Raw genomic sequence first — 19,296 nt, 5'->3', positions numbered from 1 at the left:
CCTCTTAATTTACGAACTGAAGATCACTGATCTACATACCTCCCGTCATCAATATCACAATATGAGAATCTCACAGCTTACCATCAATAGCTTCATCTGCAAGAGCAATTCACACGACTAGGGGACAGGGTTGGGGGTGGTGGGGGTGCGGTATTGCCCGTCCCCATGCCTATGCAACGCAATGCACTATGTACCTGACCCTGGCATGAACTTCAACTTCCAGGGGAACTTTACACGGTGATCGACGGACAGGGAATCTATAGTAGAGCCATGTGGCGCGGGCGGCGGGATTTGGGAAAGGGGGGCGCGGTTGGTTTGCAGGCCGGTCTAGGTACTCGATAGTTTGCCAGACCCCCCCCCCCCCCTGAACCTGCATGCTTACTTGCTTAAGCTCCGTGGGTTCCCGAGAAGGGGGGACCTCGGTTTGATTTCGCCATCTTGACGTAGATGGCATTCTGGCCTTGCGTTCTTGGTTTGCGAGTCAGTGGATAGGGAGATCTCTGTGAGAGAGCGGGTTTTGGGCTTGGGACGGTGATCTCGATCAGTTTTGTAGGATTCCCGTCGTTGGGGTCTTGTCAGATTTGAATTTTCCGATGTGCAAATGCCTTTTCCATGTGGGGTTCTTGTTTTTGACAGGCTGGAGCTGCCATTCTGGATTCCTGAAAGTCCGACATACGCTGAACATACACTCACTGTACATGGTGAATTTATCTTGAGCTTTGGGAAATGCAAGTTTTCAAATGAGACGAAACAGAAACCGTAGATGACAAGTAAAATCTCGTCTTATTAGATTAACTGAATTATCAACAGACTATCTGGAAATATGATTTTGAAAAGCCGTGACTGGCAATATGACTTGGACTTGTGTAGTCTCGGTGCTCAAACATCAGAAAGAAAGAAAAAGCTGCTCCTCAACTGCCCCTCCCAGTCTCCTACGAGAACACCAACTTCCAAGCCCGTCTAGTAGTGGATGACATTGTTCGGGTCCGTGAAGTCGAAAATCACACTCGAGTGTGGCTTCGCGCCTCCACGCTCACGGTACAGAGCGTTGAAGTCGATAGAGCGGTTGAAGTGCAGCGAGCCGTCGTCGTTGATGTCAATGTACAGCGCCTTGTAGTCGGCTGGCGTGTTGATGAGACCGATGTCGCCCGTCTGCACGAAGTAGTCTGTCACGACAATGTGCTTCTGGTCGGGAGTCACCTTGATGTAGTGCGGGCCGACGGTGGGCTGCTGCTCATCAGGGTCATCCAGACGCTTGACGTTCGACAGGTCAGAAATGTCGAGCGCGGCGATGTGGTTGGCGGTCGTGAGTGTCAGGTAGATGAACTTTCCGTCTTGAGTGAGATCAGAGTAGATGGCGGTCGTGTCGCGGGCCTTTGGTCCGAGATCGTAGAGCAACTCCGCGACACCCTGGTTGCCGTTGGCATCGAACTTGAAGGGGTAGATGATCCAGACCTGGCCAAGATGGACAGCGGTCGCGAGGGCAGCAGAGTCGGGGTTTCCGGGAATGAACTTGACATCTTGGATTCCGCCACCGTTAGGGATGGTGATGGTGCTAATAATGGTTCGCTTCTCAAGGTCCCAGAGACGCAGGGTGTTCGCCCTGGTAATCTCAAGACTAGGCTTCAAGATGGACAGAGGGACGACGAAATCGGAGGTGAAACCGATGTTCTTCTCCCAGTTGACAGTGAGTCCGTGAGGCGAGAATTGCTCTCCAAGAATGTTGAGTTGGCCTGCAACGTCTTCGGGATGCTGGGCGATGATGTTGTAGTTGGAGTCGAATTCAACCAAGCGGCCAGGGGATGTTCCCACAGCAGACCCCATGTATGTCACGAGGAAACCCCCCTCTGGTGTAGTGCGGATCTCGTCGGCAATCGAGGCGAGTAATGCACGGTTGCTCTTCAAGAACTTGGGGCGGTAAGGGTTCGACACGTCAAAGAAGTATGCAGTGTCCTGGGTCTTCAAGAGCGAGAGGAGACCACCCCCGATAAGCGTCTTTCCATCATTGGAGACCCCCAAATGATGCGGGCTGTTCCCGCTGGATGGGACATCGGCCAACCAGATGAACTCTCCGAAAGTGTCGTCGTCAAGACTGTAGGCAGCGAGGAAATCCGCGTGCTCATTGTCGCCCGAGGCAGTCCAGAAGTATCCCAATTTCTTTGGTTGCAAGTCACTCCCATTCCAGGGAGGAGATTCAAGTGGTGGAGTTGGGATTTGGAGAATTGGCAGAGGGATTGAGAGACTGCTAGCAATTGGATCGGTGACACCAGGGATGGATGGAATGAGTGGTGGGAGTGACAATTGCGGGTCTGGCTTGGGTTCAGCGATTGGTGACCCAACAGCAGTAGCTGCCATCAAGGACGTAAGAGTAAAGAGAGCGAATGCCATGGTTGCCGATGTTTGAGTTTAGGTAAAGATAGCCTAAGTTGAACGAGACTCAAACCCAATACTATGGAGACGACGAGAGGTTTGTCGAGTGCGCGAGTTTTTGAGCAGGTTTGAGGGGGATGGAAATATTATAACTATCTGCTCCCTCCTCAACAGCCAAACCCATTTCCCGTGCAAAAGAGATACATCCAAACCAGACAAAGGGAACGGTTCCTGGCCTTGACGAAAACGGGGGTCAGAATGTCGTGATAATGGACATATTCCTAGCCAGAAGCTTGGCACACGATCTGTAGATGAGGATCTGCTGGATCGAGGCCGACGGAGAATATTGAAAGGATTGATCGGCTCATGCAGGGCAGCACTTGATCTGCAATCACCGTTCGCTTTCAAAATTGATCGAAGATTTGTCACCTGTGCGTCAGCTGGACGACAGAGAGCAAGGTTTGCGGAGATTCGGGATATGATTCGGTATGGAACGAGCACCACGAGAGGTAATACTGCAGATTTACTACCGTCGACGTACCAACTACCGGTCCCTGAGGTCTATTACCGAGCCTCTCCGGCATTTGAACGCCAACAGAACAAGGACCTATGGCCTGTCCAGTAAAAGCGTAGGAATATGCAATCCATAGGGGCCATGGGATGCCAAGGGCGGCAAGGAAAGCTTAAGCTTGAGGGGGGCCTTGGTGACCAAGTTTGCCACGGTCCCAGAATTGGAGAGCCTCGGCCGGCTACAAGTTGTCGGGAGAAGGGAAGACGGATAGAGAAGCACCAGGGGGAAAGGAAGACTATCGTATGCATCCAGGATACCTTTCCCAGGGGGATAAGGCCCCAAGGACCCGGTCTCAAGACTCCCAGTTCACAAAGCAGGATTCTGCAGATTGGTAAACCCCTGGGAAGCAACAGGGAGTAACAGCAAAGACAACAACACTGTTGATGTCAGGACCCTATCACCCTGGGCCCAACTACATCATACAAGCAAAGCAAAGATCGACAGCAGGTCGAAGTCCCGGGGCAACTTTACCCGTGGTATCGGGGGTGGGAATTGTCATACTTGGGACGAACCCCAGAGGAAAGCAAATGCCAAGAAGAGAGAGGCCAGTAGAAAGCCGGGAAGAAGTGAGATTTGATCGAGCACGACATTCTGCGGAGAGGTTGTGAAGTGCCAAGAAGAAACGAAAGAGGGAAAGCGTCGGCATGCCATGTCTGCCAGGTGGATTTAGCGGGCCGTAGCTTAACCTTATTTAAACGATTAAGGTTAAAATAGGGCTGGTCCCTGGTCGCCCGCTGGTCCCGGTGTTCCGGGATTGGACAACCCTGCAATATAACCTCCAGGACCCCCGTCATCACGACATATGAGGCGCAAACGCCAACATTGGGGCAAGCCCCTGGGTAGTGTGGCTACTACTCGGTCGCTGCCGTCTTGATGGATACTCCACTAAGTAGTGTTAAAACACCGACAACGCAGAAGCTTCACAATTTCCCGGTTTTCATTGATCGTCGCATCTGCTGAAGAACGGCCTTGAACGCCATTTCTGCTAATTTGCACGACAGTTCCTGTATTCATTAGTCTGATTGAAACGATGTGTGTGGCACTGTGGGGGGAGACACCGAACATCAGAATTTGCAATCGGGTCCCCTGTGTCCGGATGTCTTGGCTATATAACTCACAGGCTCACAGCCTTGACGGACGTGATGAACTTCAACCGCCGCCAACCTCCCTGTTCTGATCTTTGTTCATTCTTTCCCAAGAGCTCTTGAGAAACCATGAAGTACAGTTCCATTCTCTGCTTGCTGCTGACCGCGGCTCCGGCTGTGTATGCAAGTCCGGTGCTTCCGGCCCCGAAGCTTTCCAGCCCCCAGGGGATTACTCAAGCGAAGCACTTGCGTCCAGTCATAGAGAAACGCCAGCAGTTCGCTCAGGGCGAGCCAATTGATGCCAATGGCAAAGGTGGCCCAATCCTCGGTCAGTACTTGACATCGCATCTATCCTCTCTTTCTAAAGCCTCTGCTTACCATATGCTTTAGGTGGAACAAACAAGGACCTTGATCTCCAGAATCCTGATAACCTTGGCGAAGAGTCAACGGATAGTGGACTGGTCACCAACCTGAAATGGAGCTTTTCGGATTCGAAAACAAAAATCTACAACGGAGGTTGGGTCCGTGAGCAAGTGGTTACGGACATCCCGCCTAGCAAAGACATCGCGGGAGCGCAGCAGCACTTGAAGAAGGGTGCTTACCGTGAGCTCCACTGGCATCGAGTGGTAAGTACACGACACTCGGGAATGTTGTAGTGTAGGTGTTGATACCTTCATAGGCTGAGTGGGGTATCGTATACGCTGGATCACTCCTTGTCTCCGCTGTCGATGAGAACGGAAAGAACCAACAAGATGTTCTTCAAACCGGAGACATCTGGTATTTCCCCAAGGGATCAGCCCATACTCTTCAAGGTATTATCAAGCCTTATACCTTCTATGAAATAGACTGATAGAACCAGGGCTTGCGGACGAGAATGAATACTTACTTATCTTCGATGATGGTATGCCCCTTCCACTCAACCATCCAATGTTGCTCTGCTAACTCTTGTAAAGGTAACTTCGATGCCACTGGGTATGTTCATGCTTCTAAGCCCGGTCAATAACATGCTGAGACCAATCCGTAGAACAACTTTCATGGTTGACGACTGGGTCGCCCACACTCCCAAAGACATCCTCGCCAAGAACTTCGGTGTCAACGCCTCTGTCTTCAGCACCGTCCCAGCCACCGACCCTTACATCCTGAAGGGCAACATCAGCACCATTCCCGCCAGCAGCCCATATGGAACCCTCTCCGGCAACAGCTCCTACGTTTACCACGCCTCGCAGCACCCAGCAACCCCAGCCCCTGGCGGCGGTGGAACGATCCAGATCGTTGACTCGCGCAACTTCCCTATTGCAACCACCATCGCCGCCGCCATCGTGACTGTCGAGCCCAAGGGTCTGCGTGAGCTGCACTGGCACCCGAATGTAAGCACAGCCCCCATAGATCAAGACTCTCTACCCGACTAACATCACCCGAAGGCCGCTGAATGGATCTACTTCCACCAAGGCCAAGCACGCGCGACCGTTTTCCTCGGCGGCGCCAACGCCCGCACCTTTGACTTCACCGCTGGCGACACCGCTGTGTTCCCTGACAACTCAGGTAAGTCCATACCGCTCCCCCAACCTATCCCTTGGCTTCTGGTACGCTAACCACGTTCCGGAAAAGGCCATTACGTGGAGAACACGTCCGAGACAGAGAAGCTCGTCTGGATCGAGATCTACAAGTCGGATCGCGTGGCAGATATCAGCTTGACCCAGTGGCTAGCCTTGACGCCGCCAGAGATCGTGGCCCAGACGCTGAACATTTCGCTCTCGGTCGTTGAGGGCTTGAAGAAGGAGAAGCAGCTTATCGTTGCTTGAGAGGTTGCCGGCGGATGAAATTGAGTACGGGCTGTTATTTATTAATAGTAATTTTTCTTGTCTCACCTTAAGGCAGGTGGCATTAGTCAGATTTTAGTAGAGGGGAGGATTGGGGATATCTCGGTGGCACTATAGCTACCCACCTATTTAGGAATATTTAACTTTCTTGCAGCCCTGAAAAATCGGTTATTATAGGTCTTTGATTTGCATTTACCTTGTAGCTGAGACCTCCTGCAGGACACGATCTCTCAAATAAACACCAGAATCATGATAAAGGGGTAAGTTCATAACCACTCTGTCAGAGAATATATTCTTCGTTCATGACTGCATCGTCGTCATCAAATCTTCGTGTCCTTCGTAGCTTCTGAAACCATCATATACACACAAGCACTCACTTTCTGGAAGTCTCTATCAGCAGCATTTGGAAATTTGATCATCTCGCCATGGGTCTTGCTCAGGCGTATGACGTTGGTATGGAGAATGTCAGGGGATTCCGGCTTGATCATTGGTTCCTAAAGGAGGTGAGATGGGAAAACCCCAAGAGAGGGGCATACATACCTGATTCTGTCCAGCAGTAATCGGGGGCGGCGCTTCTGTGAAATACGTCGTGATGAAATCCGCCCTTATTCTGGAGAATTTCAAATTCGAATCTTTCAGCCAAAGTAGATCGCGTCTGAGGGCTGCCATCAGGGGCGGCTCGGAGGGAAGAGGTCCAGCTTCCGCATCTGCGGATGACAGAACGTCGAATCCATCTTCGGCATGTTGAGGTACGCCAAAGAAAACAATTCCATAAGTCAATAACCTGATTCTCCTGAAATCCGTTTTCGTGTCCTGGTTCTCGGGGGATTCACCGAATTCACCGAGCGACTAAGGGCCATCGTCAACAAGAAAACTCTCTAATGACTTGTTGAAATTCGACGTACAGCCTTAAGAAAGATGCCCCCAGAACTGTGCGCCAGGAATATAATAGGCCGATCATTACTCTAATAGAATTGAGTATGGACGATCAAAACACAGCACTGTTCCGAGACTTACAGCAGTGGTCTTTCTCAACTGAGAGAGCTCTGATAGAAAAGCAACGGCGATACTCTCAATAGGGGTCGTCGACGAATTCGAAGTATCATACCAGTATGATAGAATTCGCGCGTCAGGGACGGCCTTCGGTAGCAGGTCTCGAAGCCAGAATGTGCCTGATGGTTGATCGGTCCACGATCGTTTCCAATGGCCCCCGTGGCCGTGGATGGCCACTATGCTATATCGCCGTCAGAATTGGGGGAATTTGCAAGATCTGGAGGGTCTCTACTCACTCGATTGTCGGCCGCTGTCCTTGGTATATCACTTTCAAGCCGTAGTCTTCCGACAGTTGTGAGGTAGCCGCCGGTGGCCGTTGAATCGATCCACCCTTTGACTCTTTCTTGGCGACTATTTTAGTATATAATTTTTTCATGGTGAAGAAACAAATCCGCAGGACCTGTCCTGATTCTTGGAGATGTTGATGCTGGTCTCACGCACGAGGTACCTCGACGAGGTCGAGTGTCTGACGTAAGCGGATACAGTCGGCTAAATATAAGCGGATACGGAATACGCTCATCGTGCGGGGTGCAAGCTTGTCCAACTTTGGAAACATTGGGAACATTTGAACATTGAGTTGCACATTGTAATGCCATTGTATGAACGCTATGACGGAAAAGGTCAATGCAAGTATAGGCATAACCCAGGCTGCCACAGCGTTCGAAATATTGTAGGCCTCAGTCATATTGCAAAGTTCAATGGATACAGAGCGTGAGCAGAGTATGAACGTGCGTTTGTGGAAAAGAGGTGAAGAAGAAAGAAGAGAGTCGAGAAGCCTGTGCGGAAAGTCAACAAGACATTGCTTCGTGCTAGGGAGGTCTCTGTTATAGGAAGGCACGACTGCCTCAGTGGCACCTGGGGATATGCAACTTCTCATAGCTTCTTGAACCTACGGACTTGCACACTGCAATATCCGCGACAGTTTCGTAACGATCGAGCTCTATTTTCAGTTGCACCAGAATAAAAGCCAAGGGGAGGGTGGAGGGGTTCTGAAACTATGAGATTTCATTATTGGCATTCATGATTACTTGAAAACTGTAAAATACTCAAAGCCTTGAAAGTCCTCCGAGCTGCCAACATTCCTAAATGCGCAATATCAGCAAAGCAAGTTGAGCAACCATGAGGATTGAAGATAAAATCACAAGGAATTGCGGACTGATTCTTAGAATCGAGGCGCGTAATCGGTGAAGCAACCATGGGATGGTATGGAACTCTCCTGGAGGCCTAATGTACCAGATGTCATGTCCAACCAACTTCCAATCATAACCATCCGGATCCCCAAACATACCATATCCAGTCATGCGTAAAAAAGAAGACAGCCTCTTCTTATTTTCGGCAGTTAGATCATTAACAGATGCTGCTTCCTGACTCTCATAGCTTGAACGAATGCTTCCAAGCGGCAGATTATGCGGAACGTAGTCGTCATGTGAAAGATGGTGCCCCCGCCAATTCGAATCACGAGTGGTGAGGCCGGCCCCAAGATTCAACCATTTAGTGGCACAGATGGCAGTCCCTCGCTCTTTGAAATCCACAACGTCAATCTGATATTCCAAAGGGCAGAAAGGACATTGATGCAATCTCATGCAAGCACAGTCATCGTCTGCGGCTCCATGGCCAAGCCGACATCGAATCAAGCTCGTGAAGCTATCATCAAGACCAAATTCCGCATTGTAGGTCATCTGATGCTGGCAGACGTTGTGGATCACAGTCTTGGACAGGAAGTCTTCACGTGGGTGCTCGCTCGATATAGCCCATTCCTGAGATCGCACAACCATCTCATCGGATGCGATTCGCGCATCTACTGAAAAGAGAAACACACTTCCTTGGACGAACTGGATGTCGGTGTGCGATAGGTCACTGAGTAAGATGCCATGATCAAGGCCATGGTGGTGTTGTTTTAGCGCTAATTGGACGTGGGGGAAACGCAGCTTGTAAGGAGAAAAGTAGTTCGGAATGGAGAAGAGCCCACGTTCTGACATTAAACCTGAACAATCGTCGCGATCACACGCAGGGATGCAGGAGAGGGGCAGGGGTGATGGACTGAAGTCTGCCGGCAGTGGGGTGGAAGTGCTGAGATGAAGGCGGATACACCCATGGCATGCGTGGTGGTGAGGGAGATCTCGTGATAGAATGGAGAGGAAGTATATGCGATCCTCGGATTCCATGCTGGAGAGCAGCTTCCAAGGCTTGCTGCCGAATTGAGCGGCGAGTCTTTTATTGCAGAGAGCAAAAGAGGCAGTCGAGGTCGTTGGCAGGAAGTCTGCTATTAGGAGGATGATTTCAGGAGGCAGATCGAGCAAGGTCTTAACTCGTGATGTCGATATTTCGACACGGTCTGCGTCGGTTTGGGCTGGCATCTCTGTTTGTTCCATGGTGCAAGAGAAGGCCAAGGAGACTGCTGAAGATTGAGGATGGGTTGCAAAACTCAAAGCCCGGGGGTATTGAGGTTGAGCTTAGTTGAGGCCATGACGGAGGTACCAAAAGGTGGGAGAGGGCTTACCTTACCGCACCCCTAATGAAATTCAACTTAAATTCTAAAGTAGCCACGCATCAACAAATAAGAGTACGTTTTATTCGTCTTTACCTAAGGTATTTGAATAAGTGCACGATAGAAATTTCTTCGTAATAATCAGGACAGTTCTACAAAAATACTAGAACAGACGTTGAACTGGTGATATTCGGTAAGTTGAGGCTGAAAACCTAATGCGGGGCTCTTGATACCAAGTTTGACATGACGCGGCTGGTTAAGTTGCGTCTAGTCCTGATTTGGCAAGCGCAATCTTAGCGTGTCATCTGTCCTTCACAGCTCCCCTTGTCCAAGGTAAGGTAACGAACAGCAGACAACTTTACTTGACGTTTCAACCTTTCACTCTTTTTATCACCCTTAATAGCAATGGCTGTGAAGAACAAATACTCAGTCATTCTGCCAACCTACAATGAGCGGAGGAACTTGCCGGTCATCGTCTCCCTCATCAATGACAGTTTCACGAAGAAGTACGACTGATCCACCTCCCTGGTGTCCTCTCTGACAATGCGTAGCAACTTCGATTACGAGATTATCATCGTCGACGATGGGAGTCCAGACGGCACCGCCAATATTGCGAGACAACTGCAGAAAGCTTTCCCTGGCCGAATCATACTCAAGGAGCGCGCTGGTAAACTAGGCTTGGGAACGGCATATATTCACGGACGTACGTCGCATGGATCCAGAAAGTATAGCGATATATCTGACATAATGACCCTTTAGTCCACTTCGCCACTGGCAACTTCGTTATCATTATGGACGCCGACTTCAGCCATCACCCCAAGTTTATACCCGAGATGATCCGCAAACAAGCGACCAACGACTACGATATCGTAACAGGGACACGATATGCTGGTGACGGTGGTGTATACGGGTGGGATCTGAAAAGGAAACTTATTTCAAAAGGCGCTAACATGTGAGCAATCAATCGCGCCCCCTCAATACACTTGAACAAGAAGACTGATTTCTTTTCATTTAGCTTCGCCGACACGCTACTTCGGCCCGGAGTCTCCGATCTTACGGGCAGCTTCCGCCTCTATAAGAAGGATATGCTAAAGAACGTTATTACGAAAGTGCAGAGCAAGGGATATGTCTTTCAGATGGAGTTGATTGTGTTGGCGAAGTCAATGGGTTACACCATTGCGGAGGTGCCCATCAGCTTTGTCGACCGAGTGTATGGGGATAGTAAGCTGAGTGAAGATGAGATCACTCAGTACGTTACTGGAGTCCTAAGCCTGTGGACGAGAGTCTGAACTTTGTAACCATTGATGATGAATGTAGAAAGAATTGTAATTCTGTACCATCAAATTAATCAAATTATTGAAAAAGAAGAAACTGTCCGAGTTTTCCAAGGTTCTAGAGCCGAAGAAAGAGCCGAAAATTTGACAATTTGATGGTAGAGGCAGTAACCGCTATGCCGAGAGAAACTGACATGATACTCCTGATAACTGATCTGGTAGAAAACAGCACACATCCCTCGATTGGAAATGCGAGCAGCACTATTATGAATTATAAAGAACAGCACTCGGCTTGTCTATACCTTAACTATATATAGGAGTCGATGCCTTAATCGCTAGTATTATCTACTTCTTGTCTTTAGCAAATGAAAAGGTACAAAGTCATTGTCAGTCTGAATTGGCGCAAGATCTCGACGACGGAGCTTGCCTTATTAGATCAAGCCGAGGGAGTTGTCTAAAAATAGACAAAATAACCCCGCCTATTCAGGTCTAGCCGACTGTTATCGCCGAACGCCCCGGGAAAAAAACATGTGAAGCGCATCTGGCTACATCTGGCGACCCATACAGCCTGATGCGCCAATAAGCTTCGCGACCTCCAAGGACTTCGGTCTCATGTGTTCCTCTTGCGTGTCGAACCAACCTCTTCCCCACACTTGACGACGTCTGGAGTCCAAGACATTGATCGTCTGCTTATCTCTTCCCTTACTCGCGTGTCTTGGAGTTGACTGTTCCTCCTATCCTCGAGCAAAGGCTGTACTGGAAGTAGTTCTTTCCTGCCCATTGCATTGCCAGTTTTTGTTGAGAGGAGCTGCAGCGTCGAAGAGACAGCACCGGCCTGCAGACAACAGGAAGCACTTGGATGAGCAGCCCGCAAATACGGCGTATCGAGGGATAGCTTCAGGATAAGAAGCCTCTTGAACAATCTCTCCTGACATCTCCTCCGAATCCCCAGATCCCCAGATCCGCGAAGCAGCAAATCCGCAAATCCGCAGATACCCGCTCTCAACTACCTTCCACCTTCCGACACATCCCTTACTCTCACAATGGCTTCCGATAACCCACAAATACTACACCCCAAACCCCGCCGCCCATTCAACCCCAATACCGCGCCCGAGCAACCACCCAGTCCTCTCCTCACACCCTCCGCAGGCGACAACACGCCCTCCCGAACCCATTCCATCCTGAACCTTACATCTTCGACCCTGCTTGGGATCTACTCTCCCACCGGCTACGACAACGAGCGAGAAGAGCCCTCAACACCATGGGGCACTGGTGCTGAGACGCCTGCTGTCAGCTCGACCTATTTCCCCACACGAAGAACGGGCGTCGTACCGCCAGCGCCCCAACAATCCTGGGTATCTTTCGGGTTTGGTCTACTCATGAGGGTGATATTACTCGGTGGTTTAGGAATGCTGTATGGGGTACTGGTACGGCATCTGCATCACGAACGGAAATTGGCGCCGTTTCAGGTCGAAAGCATCATTAAGCCAGGAGACGATTGGAGATATCTCTTGTTCTGGGGGGTTGCGGGCGTAGCGTTGGGTAGCTTATTGCCGTGGATCGACACTTTGTGTGCGGACAAGAATGGCGAGGCCTCATCAGGGGAGAAGGAGGGAAGTCCAGAGGTGACAGCGGAGGAGGGTTTGGAATCTACAGGCATATTTGGGGCAGATTGGACGCCTGTTGTTAGGAGTGTGGGGGCTTTTGTGGGAATTGCTTTTGCCATTGTTCGTTCCTCCTTTGTTTCTCCCTGTTCGCTTTTCAGACATTGATACTAACCTCCGATCTATAGAGGCGGCTCCCATGGACTTCAACGCTCCAAGCCTCCCTGACCCTAGCGCTGGTGAACCCGGTCCTCTGGTACATAATCGACCGATCGAAACCCGGCTTTATCCTCTCCAGCGCGGTCGGCGCCACTGGCACCGCGCTCCTCCTCGCCTCCAACCCCGACATGATGCCGTCCCCGGCCTCGCCCTCCAGAAACACAACGCTGCATACCCCTACCGGGATTCTCTACGTCAGCAGAGAGAGCCTCGAGGGCGGCATCTGGATCATAAGCGTGTTGTTTTGCAGCTGCGTCTGTTTTGGGAATATTGGTAGAAGACTTGCGCTCTCGGGGGGTAGGGATAGGGCCCCGGCGGGCAAAGGGTTTCGTGGAAAAGGAAAGGCAAAAGTTATAGGCAGCGGACGGCGTTAGGGGTGACTCATTCATGTCTCATGTCGACTTTCGAGTTGGGTACTTTACATATACCACGATTGCTTGTTGGAGGTCGGGAGGCGGGGATGATGAAAAGCCAGGCCGGGTTTCTTTCTCTCTTTGGGTATTTGGAAGATATCAAGAGTTTCTAATTGATGGAAAGGGAAATGCATTTGCCCCGGTTGCCTGCTGTTTCCGGTAACCCCTATTTGCTGTGTCATGATTCTCTTTTGACCCAATACCACCAGCCAACGGGACATAAGAATATGAAAAGTGAGTGAAAACCATTCACTATCCATAACTCACTTTACCATTCACTAAACACTCTTTCTATTATTGTTGTAACCCCTATTTGCTGTGTCTTGAATCTCTTTTGACCCAGTTCGACTAGTCTACGAGACACAAGAACATAAAAAGTAAGTAGAACCATTCACTATTCATAACTCACTTTAGCATTCACTATTCACTCTTTCTATTATCATTGCATAGGCTTTTAGCACAAGGCAAATGGTCTTGATAAACGGTGAGGTATCGATCTGATCACTAGTGTCATCGCTTGGAGACCTCTCCAGTGACGTGGGAGCGAATCTCACTGTCCGACTCAAAACAAGGAGGATCTGACAAGAGATGATACCCCGTAGAAGAGAACCACACACAGCACAGTAATTCCGTCGTAGCACAAAAATAATAATAAAAAAATCAAAAGATGCAGACAATATCACAAGAGTGCAGAGCCCGCCAAAGTGAAAAGTGAATGAATGAATGAATGAATGAATGAAATAGATGGCTCCCGAACCGGGCTAGTGGCTTTTCCCAGCTTTCGGCTGCCGCTCCCCATGGAAAATGCAGCAGCCGCACGCCCGGTATCGTGGGCTTCGGTCGCTCAGGGAGCCCCAGAATCAAATTCAAATCAATCAAAAATCAATCAACACCACCACCACGACCCCCTCTTCCATCGCCTCTCGCCCCTCATATCATCTCCTGTCTCCCCCTTGACCTCGATCCCGCTGCCTTTTTCGCCCCAAACGGATGTCGCGGTCCGCCCGAGGATGAGTGAGGTTGGAGCTGCCGACCGCGCGGCGCTCTTGCGATCCAAACGCGCCCAGCTGAGGTATGTCAATTGTCCTTTTGCATCGGCCGGGAAGCGCGTGCGCCGGCGCATCGTTTCATGTCGGTCTTGATGTGCTGATGGCCATAGTGGAATTGTTACGTCGCGCAAGAGGAAGCTGCGCGAGTTTTTCGCTGTTTGCGACAATGATGGCCCGCTTCCCCAGATCAGCCCTGAGGGCCCCGACGCGCCGCCCACCAGCGCCGCCGAGGCGCACTTCCTCGATGTCTGCGACGTATTGCAGTATGTGTGGCCTCTCGATTGTTGATTTTCTTGGGCGTGTCTCGACCCTCGTGTCGCTTGTAGTTGCGGTTCGCTGATTATCACTGTTCTGCAGAGATCGCCTTTTCGATGAATCCACCCTCCCTACGCGTCGACAACTCCGGTCAGAGACCGCGAGGCAGCGCTCTCCTACTGGGAAGGTGAGTCCGGATGCAAGGGGCGTCGATGCGACGGGCAAGGCGTCGAAGGGGCAGCGTGAGGCGTCGAGATCGAGGAGGAGTCGCGCCGCAACACCGAGTTCGAGGACTGACCCTGGACAGCAGGCTGATATCCCTGATGGCGATGCCGGCCAAGGTGTGTCTTCTACGCAGCAGTCGAGCTCGAAAGCCTCGCAGATAGGTTCCCCAGCAGAGCCATCCACTGTCTTCGGCGAGGTAGATGAACCGTCAGAAGATGCGACGGAGCCACAACTTCAACCCGATGATGCCATACCACCTGGAGAATCACAGAGTGAGAGGATTAGGACAGTGGTGCAGAGCAGGCAGAATAGTCCAGGTGTCGATCCCAGGAAAGCCATGCCATTATCGGCCGAGGACGCTGCTCAATTGGAGGAACCCATCGTTGAAGGCTTGGGTTCACACGATGGACAGCACAAGGCTGCAACGGTACACTTACCTCCCAAAGAGGTTCAGGAACGCCATCTGCAGGAAGCAGAGAAGTCCCGCGAGCAGCAACAGCATCTCTCCATCAGTCTCCCGAGAGATCGTGGCCGTACTGCGGATCTTCTGTCCTCACCAGGCTCGACGATTGATGCACATTCAGCTACCACCCCGGCACTGCATGATGCATCGACTGATACGAGTCCTGATAACGGGTCGAGATATGAAGCGGATAGATTGGAGAATAAGGAGAATGAACCACAGACACCAGTTGACTTGAAGAAGGCACCAGATGAACTCGCCGAGAAGGAAGAACATGACAGAATACTACAGGCACAAATGGATATTTCCCGGGCAGAGATCCTGGGGAGTAGTCCCAGTGCCGTTGATGCCCAACTGCGGATGGAAGAACAAGCCGCAACCGCGGAACAAAATGCGGATTCACAACCTGAAGACGCCGCTAAGAACGAGGATGAAGCTGCCACGTTCACCAAGGAAGCCAGCCAGGTCGTCGAGGATACCGTCGAGGATGAAGACGAGGTTATGGGTGTAGCAAACCCTGAGGTTGAACCCATGGCTGGTGTAGAGAAATCCAGCGCGGAACAGAAGCAACCAGAAGCCAAACCACCAGAGATTGCAGATTCCGAGGCCGAAACACCTCCTGTCGAAGCCATGGATGTCGATGCAGCTCCTACTATCCAGGACTCGTTCGAGAGCAATGCTCCCATTGAAAATAAAGTCGAAGCTACCACTGCATCTTCACAGGCTGCTCCGAAACCTGAAGTGGATTCGCGGAACTCCTCTGCCACTCCCGCACTATCGCCCTCTAAGAGAACATCATCAACTCCGGCTGATGATTCTACCCCAACTCTGGAACGGATGACAACAAGAGTGTCATCAGGAGCCATGAGACACAAATCTGTCTCTGAGATCTTAGGAGAGATACCTCGACCAAACACAGCCTCCAGTTCGGAAACGAATGGCCAAAAAGTGGTCACTGAGTTTGAATCGATGGGGAACTCTCATTCGCCCTCACGCAGTACCACTCCACAGTCACCCGGGATCAGAAGACTTATAGAGAAGCAGAGGGAAAAGGAGCGAAGCAAGCTTTCGACGGTTATCTTCGCGAAGCAGCCTAAAAGGCCAGCACCTAGTAACTCTGCTCTGATGCACGGCGGCTCTCGGGCTCAAGATCTCAAAGATGATTATTTCATGCCCCTATTCATCTCCACAGCCTCAAGGGAGAGACTAGGAATCCCACCGCTAGACGGTCTTCTCCAATCAGCTCACAAGACAATCACTACATCCAATGCCTACGTTCCAATCAACGAGAATCAAACATCGAAGATTTTGAAACGGATCTATAATCTACAATCCGCTGGAAGATGGTCATTGAGGCAACCAGAACGTGCAAAAGAACCAATTCGGCCTACCAGCCATTGGGATGTGCTCCTCCAGGAAGCTAAGTGGATGCGAACGGACTTCAGAGAGGAGAGGAAATGGAAAATGGCAGTTGCGAGAAACCTGGCGATCGCCTGCGCCGAATGGGTCGAAGCTAGCCCGGAAGATAGGAGATTACTCCAGGTGAAGGCCACGCCTCCGCCGCTAGAACCAAAAGATGTCGAGATGCAAGAACATCCCACACCGGATCTGGTTGCTTCGGCAGAATTCGACTCCCCGGACGAATTTGATGAAGAACCTCGTCTCGACCTCCTGGAAACTGTTGCACCAACAGCTATCTTCGGCCTCCAAGATGATGACGTTGTGTTCGGTTTGAGAAGATCACCTATCACCGACAAACTCCTCAACGAGCTCCCAATGTACGGAGCACCTCTAGCCGTGCCACAGATAGAGCCATCCTTGACGGATGTCGACCCTGATCGATCCTGGAGACGGCGAGCTTTACCTCTGAGCAAATATGTCGAAGGCCGGATGGAACTCAAAATGGATGGACCACCCAGGAAAAAGAGTCGATTCCAATACGAAGAGGAGAGTGATGATGATGACCAAGTAGTCTTCGGCGAACCGAAGCAAAAGCGACCCGTGCTCCCACCGGAGAAAACGGACGTTGCTCTCTTTAACCCTGAGCATAAACATATACGCGACCGTATCCACGCCGGGCATCAGTTCAGACCTCCGTCTGAGTTCCCGATGCCACTCCAGACCTTCTTTGAATGTCGGACGGCTTCACAGTGGACATGCGCAGAAGATGATGAGCTCAAAAGCCTCGTTCGGGAGTATTCATACAACTGGTCTCTCATCTCAAGCATGCTACAAAGTAAATCTCTATTTTCTTCCGGAGCAGAACGTCGAACGCCATGGGAATGCTTCGAGCGTTGGATCCACCTCGAAGGATTACCAGCTGATATGCAGAAGACTCATTATTTCAGAGCTTATAACAACCGTGTTGAGGCTGCCAACCGAAATGTCATGGCGGCGCAAGCTGCACAGCCTAATGGTGCCCAACCCCAACCACAAAGGAGGAGAACAACCACCAGCTTCCGAGTTGAGCGTCGTAGGAACCAGAAGCATCTTACTTTGGTTGATGCTATGAGGAAGTTAGCCAAGAAGCGCGAGACCAATCAGCAGAAGCAGCAACATGCTGCCGGATTGGCTGCGATGCGGAAGGCTCAAGAAGTTCCTCAGCAGCGCGGTGTGCTCAAGACCCCACAGCAACTGAGCAAACTCAAGTATGATCACGAGCAACGGGTAAAGGAGCAACAGGCTCTCTTCCAACAGCGGCTCGAGACGCAAAGAAGGGTATGAGTTATTTATATTTGCCATTTATTTCTCTTTATATCTTCCAACACGTACTGACATGTATGAAGGCTGCTCTCCAAGCACGATTGGCTAGCCAAAATCAACAACAGCAGCTACCTAATGGAGCTCAACAACGCCCTACTCCTAATGGTGCATTGCCTCCCAATGGAACACCTAACGCAACAGGTCAAAACCTCACAGTTCCGGGCCAAAATCAAGCTCGACGTCCCATGCCTCCTCAAATGGGCCAAATGCCGATGCAAAACAATCTCCGCCCTCCTCAAGGTCTTATGAACGGTATGCCACAAGCTCCAATGCAAAGCATGCAAGGCCAACTGCCCTTACCAAACCCAGCTCTGGACGTCGGTTTGGTCACTCAAGCTCATCGGATCGCAGAACAACAACGTCAAGCCATCCAAATGCGGCCGCAAGGACAACTTCCTGGCCCAGGCCAAGTTTACAGCTCCAACTCCCCACCTCGGAATATGAACGGGCTCCCACCTCCAGGATTCCCTCAAATGCAAAATGGTATGATGGGGTTCCCCAACGGCACTAACGTCTCCTCACCTGGCGCCGCTGGCCCTTCTCCTCAAGGTCAAGCTGGATCACCACGCATGGGAGGGCACCCCCAACAATTGACGAACGGCATGGTGCCTCAAGCCGTACGGCTAGAAGAGTCAATCCGGCAGAAATACCCTAATGCAACACAAGAGCAAGTCATGCGCATGATTTCAGAGACTCTGGCGAAATCGGTGCATCAGAGACAAGGACTTGCGCAGAGTGCGATGAACGCAGCTGCCGGTGGTAACATCAATGGGATGGTGAACGGGATGGGAAGTGGGATGGGTGGCATGAACGGCATGGCTGGAAACCAGAGGATGCCAAGTGGGGTGGAAAACAGCCCCCAGTTGTATGCTCAAATGTTGAGGCAGCAGCAGGAGAAGCAGGCTCAACAGGTTCAGCAAGCTCAACAGGCGGCGGCGAATATGGCTACCCAGGCACAGCAGCAGGGTCAGCAGGGTCAGCAGCAAGGCCAGCAGCCAGGTCAACAACCAGGTCAACAACATGGCCAACACCAAGGTCCTCCGCAAGGTCCGCAGGGTCCACAGCAAGGTCAACACCAGAGTCCACAGCAGGGACCACAACAAGGACCACAACAGGCTCAACAGCAAAGTCAACACCATGGTCAACAACAAGGTCAACAACAAGGGTCACAGCAAGGGCCGCTGCAGCAGCCTCAGCAGCAAGTTCAGCAGGGGCAGCAGGGGCATCAGAGGAGTGGAAGTAATCAGAGTGGGAAGTGATGAACGTGATGAAAACCTTTCTACTGAGCAGGTCAAGTAGAAACGGGATGAGGATAACAACAATCGAAGGGAAATCTCAAAGGAACGAGCGTTGCAGGTGCAAACGCGGGTATCGTTTAGGTATTGCAAAAGCCCGTATGGCTGAACTAGGCGGGAAAACAGGGCATTTTGTAGAGTACATACAGTACAGGTAGATTCGGGATCTCTTCTACGGCAGAGTCAAAGCAGCGGAATTCGAATTCTAGGACATGAGCGGTTAAGGGAAGTGAGTCAAACGAAGTTAGGAGGATTGACATGAAAATAAACAAGTATTAATTCGCTGCTCTGATTTAGTTCTTGGCTGCTATTGTTGAGATCTTGTGTAAGGTTTTAATGGGCGCTACAA

At 50.9% G+C, this 19,296-nt stretch overlaps 7 protein-coding genes across 7 annotated transcripts; 4 read left to right on the top strand and 3 right to left on the bottom strand.

The window, feature by feature from the left end:
- Positions 1-815: 815 nt before the first annotated feature.
- Positions 816-2,954, bottom strand: M430DRAFT_64501 (hypothetical protein; the record flags this gene model as incomplete). Its single annotated transcript, XM_024869112.1, has 2 exons — positions 816-2,309; positions 2,912-2,954. The coding sequence occupies 2 exons, from the start codon at positions 2,952-2,954 to the stop codon at positions 961-963; spliced, it is 1,392 nt and encodes a 463-aa protein (XP_024722826.1). The 3' UTR covers positions 816-960.
- A 1,046-nt stretch (positions 2,955-4,000) lies between these two features.
- M430DRAFT_64500 (hypothetical protein) lies at positions 4,001-5,828 on the top strand (the record flags this gene model as incomplete). The annotated part of the gene is made up of 9 exons (XM_024869111.1): positions 4,001-4,227; positions 4,291-4,354; positions 4,417-4,652; positions 4,706-4,838; positions 4,886-4,927; positions 4,980-4,998; positions 5,051-5,393; positions 5,448-5,568; positions 5,635-5,828. The coding sequence occupies exons 1-9, from the start codon at positions 4,156-4,158 to the stop codon at positions 5,826-5,828; spliced, it is 1,224 nt and encodes a 407-aa protein (XP_024722825.1). The 5' UTR covers positions 4,001-4,155.
- Positions 5,829-5,998: 170 nt separating this feature from the next.
- M430DRAFT_135035 (hypothetical protein) lies at positions 5,999-7,275 on the bottom strand (the record flags this gene model as incomplete). The annotated part of the gene is made up of 5 exons (XM_024862389.1): positions 5,999-6,340; positions 6,387-6,695; positions 6,752-6,811; positions 6,864-7,080; positions 7,136-7,275. The coding sequence occupies 5 exons, from the start codon at positions 7,273-7,275 to the stop codon at positions 6,167-6,169; spliced, it is 900 nt and encodes a 299-aa protein (XP_024722824.1). The 3' UTR covers positions 5,999-6,166.
- Positions 7,276-7,882: 607 nt separating this feature from the next.
- Positions 7,883-9,566, bottom strand: M430DRAFT_33518 (hypothetical protein). The gene has a single exon (XM_024866382.1). It carries the CDS (start codon positions 9,269-9,271, stop codon positions 7,982-7,984), a length of 1,290 nt encoding a protein of 429 aa, XP_024722823.1. The 5' UTR covers positions 9,272-9,566; the 3' UTR covers positions 7,883-7,981.
- Positions 9,567-9,734: 168 nt separating this feature from the next.
- M430DRAFT_135032 (glycosyltransferase family 2 protein) lies at positions 9,735-10,676 on the top strand (the record flags this gene model as incomplete). Its single annotated transcript, XM_024862388.1, has 4 exons — positions 9,735-9,893; positions 9,939-10,090; positions 10,147-10,339; positions 10,403-10,676. The coding sequence occupies exons 1-4, from the start codon at positions 9,793-9,795 to the stop codon at positions 10,674-10,676; spliced, it is 720 nt and encodes a 239-aa protein (XP_024722822.1). The 5' UTR covers positions 9,735-9,792.
- Positions 10,677-11,573: 897 nt separating this feature from the next.
- Positions 11,574-12,883, top strand: M430DRAFT_209382 (hypothetical protein). The gene is made up of 3 exons (XM_024864401.1): positions 11,574-12,388; positions 12,454-12,828; positions 12,859-12,883. The coding sequence occupies exons 1-3, from the start codon at positions 11,705-11,707 to the stop codon at positions 12,862-12,864; spliced, it is 1,065 nt and encodes a 354-aa protein (XP_024722821.1). The 5' UTR covers positions 11,574-11,704; the 3' UTR covers positions 12,865-12,883.
- An 844-nt stretch (positions 12,884-13,727) lies between these two features.
- M430DRAFT_135028 (hypothetical protein) lies at positions 13,728-19,238 on the top strand. Its single transcript, XM_024862387.1, has 4 exons — positions 13,728-13,969; positions 14,057-14,209; positions 14,304-17,607; positions 17,676-19,238. Exons 1-4 carry the CDS (start codon positions 13,908-13,910, stop codon positions 18,909-18,911), a joined length of 4,755 nt encoding a protein of 1,584 aa, XP_024722820.1. The 5' UTR covers positions 13,728-13,907; the 3' UTR covers positions 18,912-19,238.
- Positions 19,239-19,296: the final 58 nt, after the last annotated feature.

This window comes from Amorphotheca resinae (genome assembly GCF_003019875.1).
Source record: "Amorphotheca resinae ATCC 22711 unplaced genomic scaffold M430scaffold_3, whole genome shotgun sequence".
NCBI lineage: Eukaryota > Fungi > Ascomycota > Leotiomycetes > Helotiales > Amorphothecaceae > Amorphotheca > Amorphotheca resinae.
The sequence above is the reverse complement of the archived record's forward strand: the minus strand, read 5'-3'. Positions and strand labels throughout refer to the sequence as shown.

Bases quoted from the DNA above. Each gene is read 5' to 3' on its own strand.
- M430DRAFT_209382 (XM_024864401.1), top strand. From the start codon at position 11,705: ATGGCTTCCGATAACCCACAAATACTACACCCCAAACCCCGCCGCCCA. The intron at 12,389-12,453 runs GTTCGTTCCTCC...TCCGATCTATAG, and splicing joins TGGGAATTGCTTTTGCCATT to AGGCGGCTCCCATGGACTTC.
- M430DRAFT_135028 (XM_024862387.1), top strand. From the start codon at position 13,908: ATGAGTGAGGTTGGAGCTGCCGACCGCGCGGCGCTCTTGCGATCCAAA. The intron at 13,970-14,056 runs GTATGTCAATTG...TGATGGCCATAG, and splicing joins TCCAAACGCGCCCAGCTGAG to TGGAATTGTTACGTCGCGCA. The intron at 17,608-17,675 runs GTATGAGTTATT...ACATGTATGAAG, and splicing joins GGCTCGAGACGCAAAGAAGG to GCTGCTCTCCAAGCACGATT.
- M430DRAFT_33518 (XM_024866382.1), bottom strand. From the start codon at position 9,271: ATGGAACAAACAGAGATGCCAGCCCAAACCGACGCAGACCGTGTCGAA.